The sequence below is a fragment of the Sus scrofa genome, chromosome 2, assembly GCF_000003025.6.
Source record: "Sus scrofa isolate TJ Tabasco breed Duroc chromosome 2, Sscrofa11.1, whole genome shotgun sequence".
Lineage (NCBI taxonomy): Eukaryota > Metazoa > Chordata > Mammalia > Artiodactyla > Suidae > Sus > Sus scrofa.
The window spans coordinates 72,578,405-72,592,141 of NC_010444.4; the positions used below are offsets into that span (position 1 = coordinate 72,578,405).

General features: G+C 52.8%; 1 protein-coding gene across 1 annotated transcript; it reads right to left on the reverse strand.

The window, feature by feature from the left end:
- TNFSF9 (TNF superfamily member 9) lies at positions 407-4,430 on the reverse strand. The gene is made up of 3 exons (XM_003480815.3): positions 4,017-4,430; positions 3,327-3,375; positions 407-2,188 (listed from the first exon to the last, which is right to left on the reverse strand). Exons 1-3 carry the CDS (start codon positions 4,272-4,274, stop codon positions 1,716-1,718), a joined length of 780 nt encoding a protein of 259 aa, XP_003480863.1. The 5' UTR covers positions 4,275-4,430; the 3' UTR covers positions 407-1,715.

Here is a 13,737-nt window from a genome sequence, read left to right on the forward strand (position 1 = left end):
GTCATCTCTGTGACAGCTTGGATTCAATCCCTGGCCCAGGAACTTCCATAGGCTGCAGGCGCAGCCAAAAAAGAAAATAATAATAGTAAAATACATTGCATTGCAAATTTCACACAGCCAAAAGTGATTCTCACAGAATGCCTTCCTTGACTTGTCTCACTCTTGTACCCAGAGCCAACCTATGGTGGTAAGTGACAAACCAGTGAATGTAGGCTGCTAATTTCCTTTAAAGACTGAAGTGGAATGGAACAATAAAGATGTGCGTCCACACTTCACTTGTTTTTTGCTGGTGTGAGCAACTTACTTGCTAAATCAGATAATGGTTTAAAAACATTAAAGACTTCCTTGATTTTGTGTGTGTGTGCACTATTCGCGATGTAACAGCTACAGACAAGACACACTTAAGTGTAATCTACATGTATCCTTTATTATCCATGTTTAATAGACTTTAAGTATAGACAATGAATAAACAATAAACCAAGCCCGGACTTGTAACCTATGCCGCTTCTCATAGTGTAAATACTTTCACCAAGACCGATTCTAACTTACTAGTGTGGCGTCACAGAACACAGACTTGACAAGCGACGTTCTGCAAAATGGCATTACACAGTATTTGTACATTATACAGTATGTATCACCAGATACAATAAAGGTAAAAAAACAAACAAAAACAAAAAACCCTCAAGAGAATAAATGACAGTAACATGGGAATAATAAAATCCCTAAGGCACAGTGAAATCATAAGACTCAAGATAACTCATGTAGTAAATACTCAATACATAGCAGTCATTCTGTTTATAGTTTATTATACAGTAGCAACCCCACCTCACATCATCCCTCATAGTCCAATTACACATGGTCACATAATACCAGGGTCAAGCCACTGTATTAGAACTTCAGCTTGACAAAAGCTGCAGGTTTTGTGTCGTCTTGTTCATGGCTGTGTCCCCAACACCTAAAACAGTGCTTGATTAAAGTTGAATAAATGAATAAAGCTCACACAGCAATTACAGGACCCCCCCCCACAAGCTAGCCCCATGAATTTCATGGGGGGAGGGGAGGCTGGGGTTGAGTCTCCTTTTCTCATATATTAACATAAATAAGGATTTAGGGGAGTCTTTTTTTTTTCTTTTTATGGCCACACCTGTGGCATATAGAAGTTCCCAGGCTAGGAGCCGAATCGGAGCTGCAGCTGCAGCCTATGCTGCAGCCATAGCAACGCTGGATCCAGGCTGAATCCACGACCTACAGCACAGCTTGCAGCAATGCTGGATCCTTAACCTACTGAGCAAGGCCAAGGATCAAACCCACATCCTTATGGATACTACATCGGGTTCTTCACCTGCTGAGCTACAATGGGAACTCTGAGGGGTCTTTTTTGTTTGTCAATGTTTCTCCAGCCCTTCACCTGGCCGTGCCTGGCACCAAGCATGAGCTCAATAAATATAAGCTGAATGGATCAATATACATGTAATATAATATGGATTAATATACATGTAATATAATGTACACTGACTGAGCTCAGGCTCAGAATAAATACCAAGGGTTCGATTTGGGGCAGGAGTGACTCCCAAAGAGTCCTGGAAGAAGGGGTCAGCAGCACAGACCCCTGCCCAGCCCAGTGAGGTAGAGCAGCCAGGCCCCATCAACCAGGGGCCCCAACAAAAGAAGACAAGATTCAGTCTTGGTCTAGGGGGTGGCACCTGGGCCTGGGGTCATGAGAGCTGGTGTGAAGGGAGTACAGCAGGGGCTCTGGTGGCCACACGGAAGAGGCCCAAGGCCGTGGTGTCCAAGAGCTGCCAGGTGAGGGGCTTGCGGAGTTCAGGGTGCAGGTGGACACCCAGGCGCTGTCCAGCACCCAGGTGCAGCAGGCCACCCCGGAAACCAGCGGCTGAGTTCCCTGAGGATGGGGGTGGCAGGTCCAAGGTCAAGGCCAAGGCGGTGGCCTCAGCGTGGGAAGGCTGCAGGTGCAGGGCAACGGAGACGGAGCCGGAGCTGATGTTGCTGTTGCTGTTGCTGTTGACGGCCACCACGCGCTTCAGTGCCAAGTGCAAGAACACATAGTAGATTCCAGCCTTGACCACCACCAGCTCATGTGTGTCCCTGTCATATCTCACACCTGGCGTCAGAGTCACACCTTTCATCCCTGGCTCGCTGCACCAGTGCAGGGGCCCTTCGGTCAGCTTTTCTGTGAGCAGAGAGCAGGATACACTCAGCATGTGAGCAAGGCTGAGGGGGTGGGGGTGCAGCCCTGGGGAGAGGGTAGGGGGTGCTCTGAGGGAGAGAGGACAGGAGGCAAAAGTGGGGAGGGTGTCTGAGAGAGAGAAGGAGACTCAGAGAGGGAAGAGCATCCCAAAGGGAGCTGGGGCTGAGGGGGAAGGAAAAGGGGCAGGGGGGGATAGAAGGGAGGAAAGGGTTTCAGAGGAGGGGAAAGACTCTCCAGAAGTGGGAGAGTGATGAAGAGAAGGGGGGGGACCCCAGAAAGAAGAGGGAATGTACGATGGGGGAGGGGGCGCTCCTAGGGAAGAAAGGGGTACGGAGGGGGAGTTGAGGGGAATGGGGGGGCAGAGACCGAGTAGAATGGAGAAGAGGACTCAGAGAGGAAGAAAGGAGGAAAGGGGATCTGGAGCCCAGAGGGCAGGGAATGGAGGGGGCGGTTGTCAGGAAGAAGGAAAAATCCAAGGGTAAAGATTGGGGAAACAAGGGGTCTGACCTGGAGAGAAGTAGAAAACGGAGGAAAGATAAAGGGAAAGGCGGAAGCGGTGGGAAGGGTAAGGAGGGAACTCCAAGGCGAGGAGGAGTGGGGAGGTGGCCACAGGTCCAGAAGCGGGAAGGAAAGGTGTGGGGAGAAGAGTCCCGAAGGGGGGCGGTCTCCGAGAGAGGATGGGAAGAGATTCTGGAAGGGGGAGGGGCAGAGGGAGGGGCAGAGAGGAGGGTCTCCGGAAGTGGGCGGGGACATCTTTGGGAAGGAGGGTGGCCTGAAGGAAGAAGGGAATACAGGGCTTCGGAGGACGGTCCAGAGCTCCCAGAACCAAATGGGAGAGACTCGATCTGGCTGGGATTTGTGGGATCCAGCCCCAGCTCTGATGGCCGGGGCGGGGGGGAGGGGTGGCGTCGGAGGTAGGCACAGATGGGGCTTAGAGGAAGAGTCCCAGAGTGACAGAGAAGGTTCTAAAAGGAGAGGGGATGTTTTTCAGAGAAAGGGGAGAAAGAGGGTCAGATTGGGTCAGAGAAGAGGCCTCCCTCTCCCGGGGCTCTTCGCCTTGGTGCACCCCCCACCCTCCCCTTCCAACCCCACCCCCCCCATGTCGTGGGGAGTCACTCACCACCCTCCGCCACCACCAGCTGCGCGAAAACATCCTGCTGGAACATGCCCTGCCGACAGAGGAAAAGCAGAGAGTGGATGGAGGGCCCTCCTTCCCGCACCCGCAGCCCTCTGGAAAGGCGGCGGGGTCCCCAGGATCTGCGCAGGCCTTGAATCTACGTTCCCATCCCGCTCCAAATGAGCGCGCGCGCGGGGGCGAGCGCGCACACACACACAGGTACGCACACCCTACCCCAGTACCGCCGTCTGCAAGGGCGGCACCCCGAGAACTCAGGAGGGAAAAGAGAGTCCTCCAGGGAGACTTGGCACAGGAGAGTCGGCAGGGAAAATCGGATACCCCAGAGGTCCGAGAGAAAATTGAGGTTCTCCGGGAATGAGGAAAGAAAGGGGGAGCCCCATCAACTGTTCAAGATAAAAGGCCCCTTGGGCTCCGCGATGGAGAAAGATCCCCTCTGGGGCCCGGGATGCAGATAGGGTCTCACGGCGTGTAGGTAGAGAAGGGGTGCCCCCACGAAGTCCTGGATAAAGAAAGGGTGCCCTCGGAGGTCCAAAGAGGACGGGTGGGGGCGTTGTGTCCCTCCACCCTCGGCTTGAGGTGCAGAAAGAGCCTCGCCGAGGGCCTCTAGATGGAGAAGGGGTCCCGGGGTGGGACTGGGGTCTCGCCTGGGTTCCTGATCGGGCCGCATCTCACCTGTGGATAGTCTGGGAAGCCGGCCAGGGCGTCGGACGTCAACTCCGGACCCTCTGGCAGTCGCGGGCTGGGCGCGGGACCGGGCGCGGCGGGGGCCCCGGGCGCGGTCCAGGAGCGCACCAGGCAGACGGCGCTGGCGGCTGCGAACACTAGCAGCGCGGCGCTCAAGGCCCAGGGCAAGGGGCTGCAAGCTCGGCCTCGGGGCGCGGGAGGCCTCTGGGCCTCGGGGTCCTGGTCGACGTCGGAGCTGGAGCTCATGGCCGGCGACGGACAGCTGCGGTCCGGGTCCCAGCGCAACTCACTTTATACCCAATCCGGAAGCGCTGCTTTCCGGGGAGTGGCCGCCGGGGATCCCAGCGATGTGCTGGGTACGTTGGTTCCCGCCCGCCCCGCCCCGCCCCTTCCACCTTCGGTCAGAACTTTCCCTAACTTTCTTTTCCCTAGATCTCTCCCTCTCTCCATCTCCTTTCTCTCTCTCTCTCTCTCTCTCTCTCTCTCTCTCTCTCTCTCTCTCTCTCTCTCTCTCTCTCTCGCCCTCCAAGCCCTGCTCCACCAAATCCTATTATCTAATTCTCTTTCGTCTCCCCAGTTAGCTCCCTGGGCCTCTCTGCTTCTCTGTCTCTCTGCCTCTCTCCCGAGTTTCTTCTCACTCCCTAGGCCCCCAGCACTGGGGCTCCCCCAGGGCTCCCCTAAACCCAGCACTTCTTCAGGGGGCTCAGAGGACAGCCAGGCCTTATCCCCCTTCACCTCCGGAGCAAAAGACCCCTCCCCCCAGTGGAACCCTAAGTGCCATGCTCGACCCTCGCCCCCCTTTCCTAGGGACCCCTGGGTCGTCCCTGGCCTGCCCCCACCCACCTAGACGCTTCCCGTCAGCGGCCCCCTAGACCCCACAAGCAGAAGGTTGGAGAGTCCAGGTGGAGAAATTCCCCTTGTAGGAAAAGGACAATCTCGAGTGAGGCGAAGGAAACTCAAATTTCCCGTTTGCTCTCCCGTGGTGTAGGCGGGGGCGGGAGGAGGAGCAGAGAAGCTGCCAAAACTCGGTCCCCAAAAGAGGAAGCAACCCTGGATTGAGAGATGGCCAGCCCTAGAAAAGCCCTGGGCTCCCACAGAAGCCCTGCTCTGCCCAGTCCAGCCGGGTAGCCACCAGTCAACTTTTCTTCACCCTCTCCAGACCGCACTCTCCCTGTAGACAGAGGAGGGGAGGTGGGGAGGGGATGTGTGGTTGATCTCTGTGGTCTACTGTCCACCAGGGGCCCAGGAAATGGGGAGTAGGGGGGAGTTTGGGTTCCACAGAACAAGGGTCAGTTTCAGGCCCTGTATTCAATCTCATATTAAGCCTCTCTGGGGAACTAGGAGGCCGAACAATCATGACACTATTATTGACACACAGGTGCTAAAAGCTTCCTTTTCCGTTGTACCAGCAGTTTGGTTTATAAGGTGTGATGCCCCAACCAGCATCACCTCTTAGTTCTGAACTTATAGCACCTCAACCGACACCTATTGACAGTCTAGGAGCGGGCCCCCTGCCATCAGTGTCTGAAGGAACCTTCCAGAAGATTCTGCCACTTGCCATCGCACCTGATGTCCCTCTGCCTGGAATGATCTATGGCCGTCTGGATTCTAGCTGTCCTTCTGAGTAAAGAGGATGAATTCAACTCTAGCTTTCTTCTTGTACCATCTCTCAAACCCCCACTGCAGTTGATACTTAAGAGACTTTTGGTGTTAAAAACCTAAACCCAAATGGCAAGCCATCAGGGTGGAATGCTAAATATAATTTCTCTGCCGAAATGCCACCATCACCACGACTCCAAGCCTCGGTCGTTGGTGACCCCCTGCCAACCCCAGAAGAGAGTGTTGTGGGTGGCAGCTAAAATAGGAGAGTTGATTGAAAGGAAATTCCTGAAAGAGATACCAGCTCTTCTCCCCATCAGGGTGGAAACACAATAGGTTTTTTTTTTTTCCTCCAGATAACGGAAATGGCAGAGTTTCTGGGGGGAGGAGTGCAGTTGCGGGTGGACAAATCACGCTAAAAGCATGGGTAAAGCAAACGTGAGCGCGAATGCTGGAGTTTCCCACCTAGATCCTCACCCCCAACTCAGCAGCCAGGACCTGAAAAACAGAGATGGTGGGATCCCTTCCCCAAGGCATCTGGTCAAACAGAAAGATAGATAAAAAGATACTGAGGCCAAAGCGCTCTCTCCAGATCCCACTGCTCTGCCAAGAAGCTCACATGCCACGGGCTAATCTGTTTATTATTAAGCCCTACCCCCAGCCCCCAAACAGCAGGCCACAGCCAAGGACTGCTTGAGCTGACAAAAAGAGGAATTCAGACTCACTATCTCGGACAATCCAATTGAAAGTGTCTCTCTCTCTCTCTCTAGGGCCCAGTTACATCACCTCATGAAATTTCCTCACCAGCAGTTTCCACCACGTGAAGTAGTCTTGTTTGTTTACTTGCTCATGGTTGTTTCTCCCACGAAACTTATTTCCCAAAGAGAAGCACCTTCACTTGCATTGTGTTTTCGTGCTCTCTCCAATACCTAGAAAAGTGCAGGCCTCAAAATACTGAATGAATGAATGAATGGGAGTTCCTGTGGTGGCACAGCAGAAGCACATCTGACTAGGAACCATGAGGTTGCCAGTTCGTCGATCCCTGGCCTTGCTCAGTGGGTTAAGGATCTGGCATTGCTGTGAGTTGTGGTGTAGGCCTACAGCTGTGGCTTGGGTTGGACCCCTAGCCTGGGAATTCCCATGTGCCATGGGTGCAGCCATAAAAAGCAAGGGAAAGAAGAAAAAAAAAAAAAATGTATGAATGAGTGAAACTACCAGCATGGGCTCTAGAGGTCAACAAACCATAGTCAATCAACTCAAATGTTTTGTTTTCTTTTGGAGGTGACTGGGGAATGTTAAAAGAAATTTCCTGATATGTGCAAACTATGTGAAATTCAAATTTCAGTGTTCACAAGTAAAGCTTTATGGGCACACAGCCACACTCTATCATTTCCATATCACCTGTGGCGGGTTTTTGCGATATTATGGCAGAGTGGAGTAGTTAGTTACAGCAGAAACTGACTAGCCCACAAAGCCCAAAATATTTACTCTCTCTGGCCCGTTTCACAGGAAGATTTGCCGCCCCAGCTCTAGAGTCTTGGATTTCAGCTCTCCAATTTCTTGCTGTGTGATCTTGGGCAAGCTGCTTCACCTCTCTGAGCCTCGCTTTTCACATCTGATAAAGTAGAATAAGTGCAGATCAAAATGTGGTTTGGTTGAAAGTTTGCCATAGGCAGTACCAGGCGCATGGAAATGCTCATTCAAGGTAAACTGGATCACGGAATCTTTTCTACAATTCCAATACGTGGACATACAAAAACTGACTCCTCGGAGTGTCCATCATGGTGCAGCAGAAACGAATCCGACTAGGAACCATGAGGTTGCGGGTTTGATCCCTGGCCTCGATCGGTGGGTTAAGGATCCAGCATTGCCGTGAGCTGTGGTGTAGATCAAAGATGCGGCTCGGATCTGGCATTGCTGTGGCTGTGGTGTAGACCGGCATCAGCAGCTCTGATTAGACCTCTAGCCTGGGAACCTCCATATGCTGTGGGTGTGGCCCTAAAAATACAAAAAAAAAAAAAACTGATTCCTGGAGTTCCTGCTGTGGTGCAGTGGGTTAAGAATCCAACTGCAGCGGCTCAGTTCACTGCAAAGGTGCCCAATCTCTGGCCCCTTGCAGTGGGTTAAAGGATCCAGCATCGCCACAGCTGCAGCTCAGATTCAATCCCCGGCCCAGGAACTTCCATATGCCTTGGGTGCGGCCTTAAAAAGAAATTTTTTTTAAGTTAAAAATTGACTCCAAATGTTGAAATCACCGAGCCAAGGACTTACGGGGACTGTTCTGAACTTCTCTGGACATGACGTCAAGGGGCTTAGCAGAGTTCTGTACGCCCCCTCCAGGGAGGGGAAACAAGGCCCAGCAGGCTGGGGAAGACTCAGGCCGCAGCCAGGGAGCGCCATGACGTATTGTTGTGGTCGGGACATCTGAGGCAGGCAGCCCCGCCCACTATGGAGCTCTCAGCATCAGCTGCCTAGCACCCCACGTTCAGTGGAGTCGCACCTCTGTGCTCAGCTATCTCCCTGAGATGAGTGTGGGCCCTGCTTTTCCTCACCTCTCTGAGCAGGGCCTAAATCCTCACCATCACCATCATAGGACTCAAGGGAGGGGCTGGGCAGGAAGCCATGAGGGGGCAGGACACCCCCATGCCCTTCTTAAGGCCCCACAAACTGGCACCTCCTCCAGGAAGTATGCCTTGATTTTTTCCTAGCAAAACTCACCTACTTCTCTCTGGGTTCCCAGCTGCACCCTATCCTGTAGGTGGCCTCTCCCAGTATCAACTTTCCAGCAGCCTGACTCCTCTGTGTCCCCCAGAGCAAAGGCAAAGTCTGAAAGGGACCATTCGTGATTGCCTGGTTGCCAAAGAAGTGCGCAGTGAGAAGGCACAGGGCCCAGTGGGGGGCCTTGAACTTAGAAAAGAAGAAAAAAGGAAAGGAAGAATTGAGTGAGGTTGGTCTCCAGCCAAGGGGGTGTCAACATGTGATGAAGGGGGAAACTGATACAGAGAGAAGAAACTGTGTTCTCCAAGTTAGTCTCTGGAAAAGCTGGATCCAAGTCTTCTCGGCTCTGTATCCAGGCCAGGAAAACACAGACCCTGCATGTGAGTGTACCTGCGGTGTTGTGTAAACACAACAAGGCATGATGATGCAGTAAGGCTTCTTGGAGTTGGTGTACCTACCCAGCTGCTCTGAAATGGTGTTTCCAATGTGATGTGTGGTCAGGGAGGAGGAAAGAGGGCAGGGTGGGTGTCCATGCATGCATGGGTGTGTTTCTGATTGAGGAACAGGAATAGCACAAGCTCCAAACCACTTGGCTTCCGATCCCACTTCTTACTAATGATAAGGTCATTAAAAATCCTATCCTTAGTCGTATGATATTCCTTTTACAAATGCCTTCCACTCCCTGATTCCCATGTTCCCGTGGGTCAAGTGTGGCTAACACAGAAACCACCTTGTAGAATTGTCAAGAATCTGGAGCCGGAAGAGCATGTGGCGTGGGTGGGTGTGCTAGCCGGCCAGCCATGGTCACTGCCAGGGCGGCTGACAGTTTAGTGTCCCTGAGGGATGGTATGCGGGGGTTGATCTTGTGGTCGAAGCACCAGGGAAGCAAAACTAGTGTAAATATCTGGGCCAAAAGATGGGCAGGCAGTGTTTAGAATGGAAATAGCCAAAAGAGTCATCGAAAGAGAAATGGTCAAATTATTGCTCACTTGCTCATAGCATCAGTTCATTAATCAACCCATTGGTGAAGTTGAGTCATCTTTTGGGGCTCGATACAGATCTCTAAGGGCTAAGAAAACAAAGAGTGAGGATTTGGTTTCAGAGCAGAGGTACATTTGCATAGCACGCATCTGGAAGGTATATAAAAAGCTAGGGGGATTCAGAGGAATGATCTTAACTAGAGAAGGTGGACCTTTCACTGTACATGCTTCTGCCTACTTGCATTTTCCACGTATTACTGGTTTACTTTGTTTTGGTGGGGTTTTTTTTTTTATGTTAAGGACAGAATCGTGGTCAGGTGTGAACACACAAAGAAGGAAACTAGTGGCCTGAGCTGTTTGGAGGAAGGGAAAATTTAACGCCAGTGACATCAAAGGCAGGAAATGGTGTTTCCCTATTAAGGACAGTGGAAGGACACAAGGATGGGGAAGACCCAGGGGGATCAGGGAGGGCCCCGGGGTCCCCCTCAGAGGGACCTGGTCCAAGAGAAACCAGCTCATTCTTCTGGGAATCTAGGCAGCCTGCCCCAGGAAGGAAGCCCCCGCAGGGCTACCAACTAGAAGGGACTCTCCAACTCACCCAGAGAGACAGCCACCAGACACGGGTGTACAAAAGACATACCCACTCAGACCATACACAATTGCAGAAACTGAGACAGAGACACAAACACCCCACAGAGACATATACACACTCTCACAAACACCACGCACTGTGACATAGACACACAAGAGCAGCCACTAAAGCTAGCCACAGAGACACACAGAGACAATAGATACGTGTTCAGATCATGGACAGCAAGTATATCAAGAATAGGACACACATGGAGCTTCCGCTGTGGCATAATGGGTTAAGGATTTGGCTTTGCTGCTGCTCAGATTCGATCCTTGGCTGAGGAATTTCCATGTGCTGCTGGTGCGGTGGAAAATGAGCCAAGAAGAAAAGAAAAGAAAGAACAGGACACACAATTGCAGACCTACAATCATGTGTATACCAAAACAGAAGTGGAGATACACAGTCACACAGTCATACCCAGAGGTGCAGTCATAGCTATGCAAGATCAGCTGCGGAGCTAGCCACAGAAACACGCAAGGTCACACAGTGGCCATGGATGGTCAAACCCACCCACTAACACATAGCCTCAAAGAGTATCGAAGACTCTAGGATATGCATTCAGAGACCCAAAATATCAGATGCCAGGAGACCACAAAAGACACTCAAGTCACACACGGACACAGGCTGACTGGCAAAGATACAAGAGTACAAAGGAACTCAGGCCTGGCCCTCGGTGAAGATCCAGGCCCTACCCTTCGAGCCATTCAAGATCCACCTCCCACAGTGGTGATCCAGGACCTCATTCTTTCTCGGGGGTGCCTATCCTTCTCTCCCTTGAAGAACTTCTGGGCGCCTTTCCTGGGTAGCGGCACTCAATATAGGCCGCGGGCGACCCCTGGTGGACCGGGCGCCTCAGTCCAGGGCTGCACGAAATTGGCGGGTAGGAGGGGGACTTAGACCGAAAGGAAGGAAAGATGCTTCTAGGTCTTCAGCATCAAAAGCAAAGCCGGGAAGAAGGAGCGTAGGAACGAGGGAGAGAGAAACGGGGGTACGGAGCGGAGTCAGATAGGGCCTTGGTTGCGGAAACAGAGCTAGGGAAGCAGGAGTGCGACAGAAGACCACCACTCGCCCCGACTCCGTGCGGCGCCCTAGTGCCTGCGGAGAGGGTGTAGCTCCGGGAACTGTGGCAGACCTCGTAGAGTCCAAAGGCGAATTTCCATTGGTCGGCGCCCGACCAATGAGGAGCGGCGACGTCTCCCGGCAGGGTGGGGCGGGACAGGCAACCATTGGGGAGAAGGAAGGATGCCGCCTACTCAGCCTGGCTCTCAACCAGAAAATGACCACCAGGGGATCGCCACTGTGGGTCAGCTTCCCAGGCCTGGCACACGCCCCAGCCCCTCCCACTGTCCTGTCGTTCTCCCTAGGCCCCGCCCACTTCCTATACATCATTGTCCCGAGCCCTGCTCACTCACCCCAAGTCCCTCTCATTTTCCCGTCACTCTCCCTAGGCTCTGCCCACTTCTCAGACATCAGCCTCCCAGGCCTCGCCCATTCTCCTGCCCCCACCCACTTTTCTACTTTTCTCACCCTGGACCACCCTCTCCCTCCCCAGGTTCCGCCCTTCTATTGCCTCCTATTTAAATCTTCAGCCCTGGAGTTCCCGTCGTGGCTCAGGGGTTAACGAATCCGACGAGGAACCATGAGGTTTCGAGTTCGACCCCTGGCCTTGCTCAGTAGGTTAAGGATCCAGCGTTGCCGTGAGCTGTGGTGTAGGTTGCAGAATCGGCTCGGATCCCGCGTTGTGGCTCTGGCTAAAGCTCCGTAGCCTGGGAACCTCCATATGCCGCGGGAGCGGCCCTAGAAAAGGCAAATAAATAAATAAACAAATAAATAAATAAATAAGGGAGCCAGGGGAAACATCAGTTTTCCCAGCCCCGCCCTTCCTCGGGAAGGCCCTGCCCCCTTGGCCATCCAATTGCTGCCCTACCATGGGACCCCGCCCCTGCTGGGTCTTCACCTTTCAGGCCGGCCTCTCCCCGCTCTGGCCCCGCCCAGTTCTCTGGCTCTAATACCAGTCCGGGTGGGCTCGCCCACCCCTTCGCCCCCCTCCATAGTCAATGAGTTTATCACACACAGTCTTGGCCTTGCTGGAGCTGGTGATCCGGTACCAGTGCCTGCGGCAGGGGAATCCGTGCAGGACACCCCCATTCCGACCGCTGCTGTCGGCGGCTTTGGACGTGTTCTGTCTGCTGCTGGCTGAGCGCCCTCCCCACCAGCCTTGAGCCCCCCATGTGTACATCCAAGGGGCCGTGGAGGGGAGCTGTCTGCCTGTCTTTATCTGAGGGTCTCTAGACTGGGGACTGCTTGGGCCACCTGGTGTGAGTACTTGGGTGTCTTCACATCTGTGTGTCCATAAGCATGTTTCTGGGATGGCTGGGTCAATGTGTCTGTGTGAATGGGGTGGGGGGACTTCTCTCCTAACTTTTGTGTGTTTGTCTGGGTGCTGGGGTCACTATCTGGCTACGCATCTTTTTCTTTTTTCTTTTATTTTTTCAGTCTTTCATGTGATTTTATGTGCCGTATGTCTCTTTGAATCCTGTATCTGGGTCTGTCTGTGTGTCTGTAGTGGGGGGAAGTACGTTTGTACTGTGTGTCTTTGTATATGTTTGACTGTGCATATGGTGTGTGAAAACCCCTGGGTCTGTATGTCTGATTTGTGTTGCACTTATATACCATGTGAATGTACTATTCTGTGTGTGTATACTCATGCACTTGTGTGTGCCCCTTTGGGTCTCTGGGCTGCGTATTTTGTGTTTGTGTTGAGTGTTGTGTTGGCTTAGGGGAGGCATGTTCACTGTGGGTGACTCCTGTGCATGCACTTGGTCTATGGAGGTCCATGCCTTTGCATCTGGGTTGAGGGTGAATACAATGTATTTGCGTAGCCAGGTGTGTGTCTGAGTCTATATGGGCCTGCATCTATGGCAGGTATACTGTGGCATTATGTGTCTGTGTGTGTGTTTCTGAATCTGTGTGTCCGGGTCAGACTCGGTGTGTGCATATATCTGTGTGTCCTGAGCTTGCTTGGGGTCTAGATGTGTGGCTGGCGTATGCAAGCCCTCCCAGTTCCCCAGTGGGCAGGGCCAGTGACCAAAGCCCCCACGTTGGGGAGCAGAGGCCAGGCTGGGACACTTTGCCCTCCCAGCCCAGGAAGGAGCTGAGGACTGTGGGAAGCTGGGTTCCAGCTGCCGCGTTCCACCAGACTTCCATGGGCAACAGAATATCAGGATCAAGAGAGGGATGGGAGACCTGGGTGTAGGCTTTTAAGATGGGTGGGCCAGACAGAGAGCCTGGCACCAGCTAGAGACAGGCCCTCTGTTCTGCCTGACTTTAGGATGGTGGCATTGGGTGAGGGGCCCCGGATGCTGCTTACACTCAACTTTGCCACCATATCTCCCAGCTCGATCAGCCACAGACCCATAGATATAGGCAAGCACATATATACAGATCTCAGACCTAACCATACACATCAGCACAACCCACACATGGACACACATGCATAAATTCCTCTTTCTCTCTCAAATACACACACACACACACACACTCACCGAGACATGTACCTGTGTGTACCACAAACACCTATCCACATCACACACACATGATACAGACACAGATATTCATCAGCACACACATACGCATTCACACACAAAGACATAAGAGCCACGATCATACACACATACATCAGGACACACGTACACACACAGAAAAAGTGAACCCTTCCACCCTTATCCCCTCATCATCCTAACCCATTATCCACCTCATTCACAGGACCTCACCATGAAGG

Bases quoted from the DNA above. Each gene is read 5' to 3' on its own strand.
- TNFSF9 (XM_003480815.3), bottom strand. From the start codon at position 4,274: ATGAGCTCCAGCTCCGACGTCGACCAGGACCCCGAGGCCCAGAGGCCT. The intron at 3,376-4,016 runs GTGAGATGCGGC...CTCTGTCGGCAG, and splicing joins GCTTCCCAGACTATCCACAG to GGCATGTTCCAGCAGGATGT. The intron at 2,189-3,326 runs GTGAGTGACTCC...CTCTGCTCACAG, and splicing joins GCTGGTGGTGGCGGAGGGTG to AAAAGCTGACCGAAGGGCCC.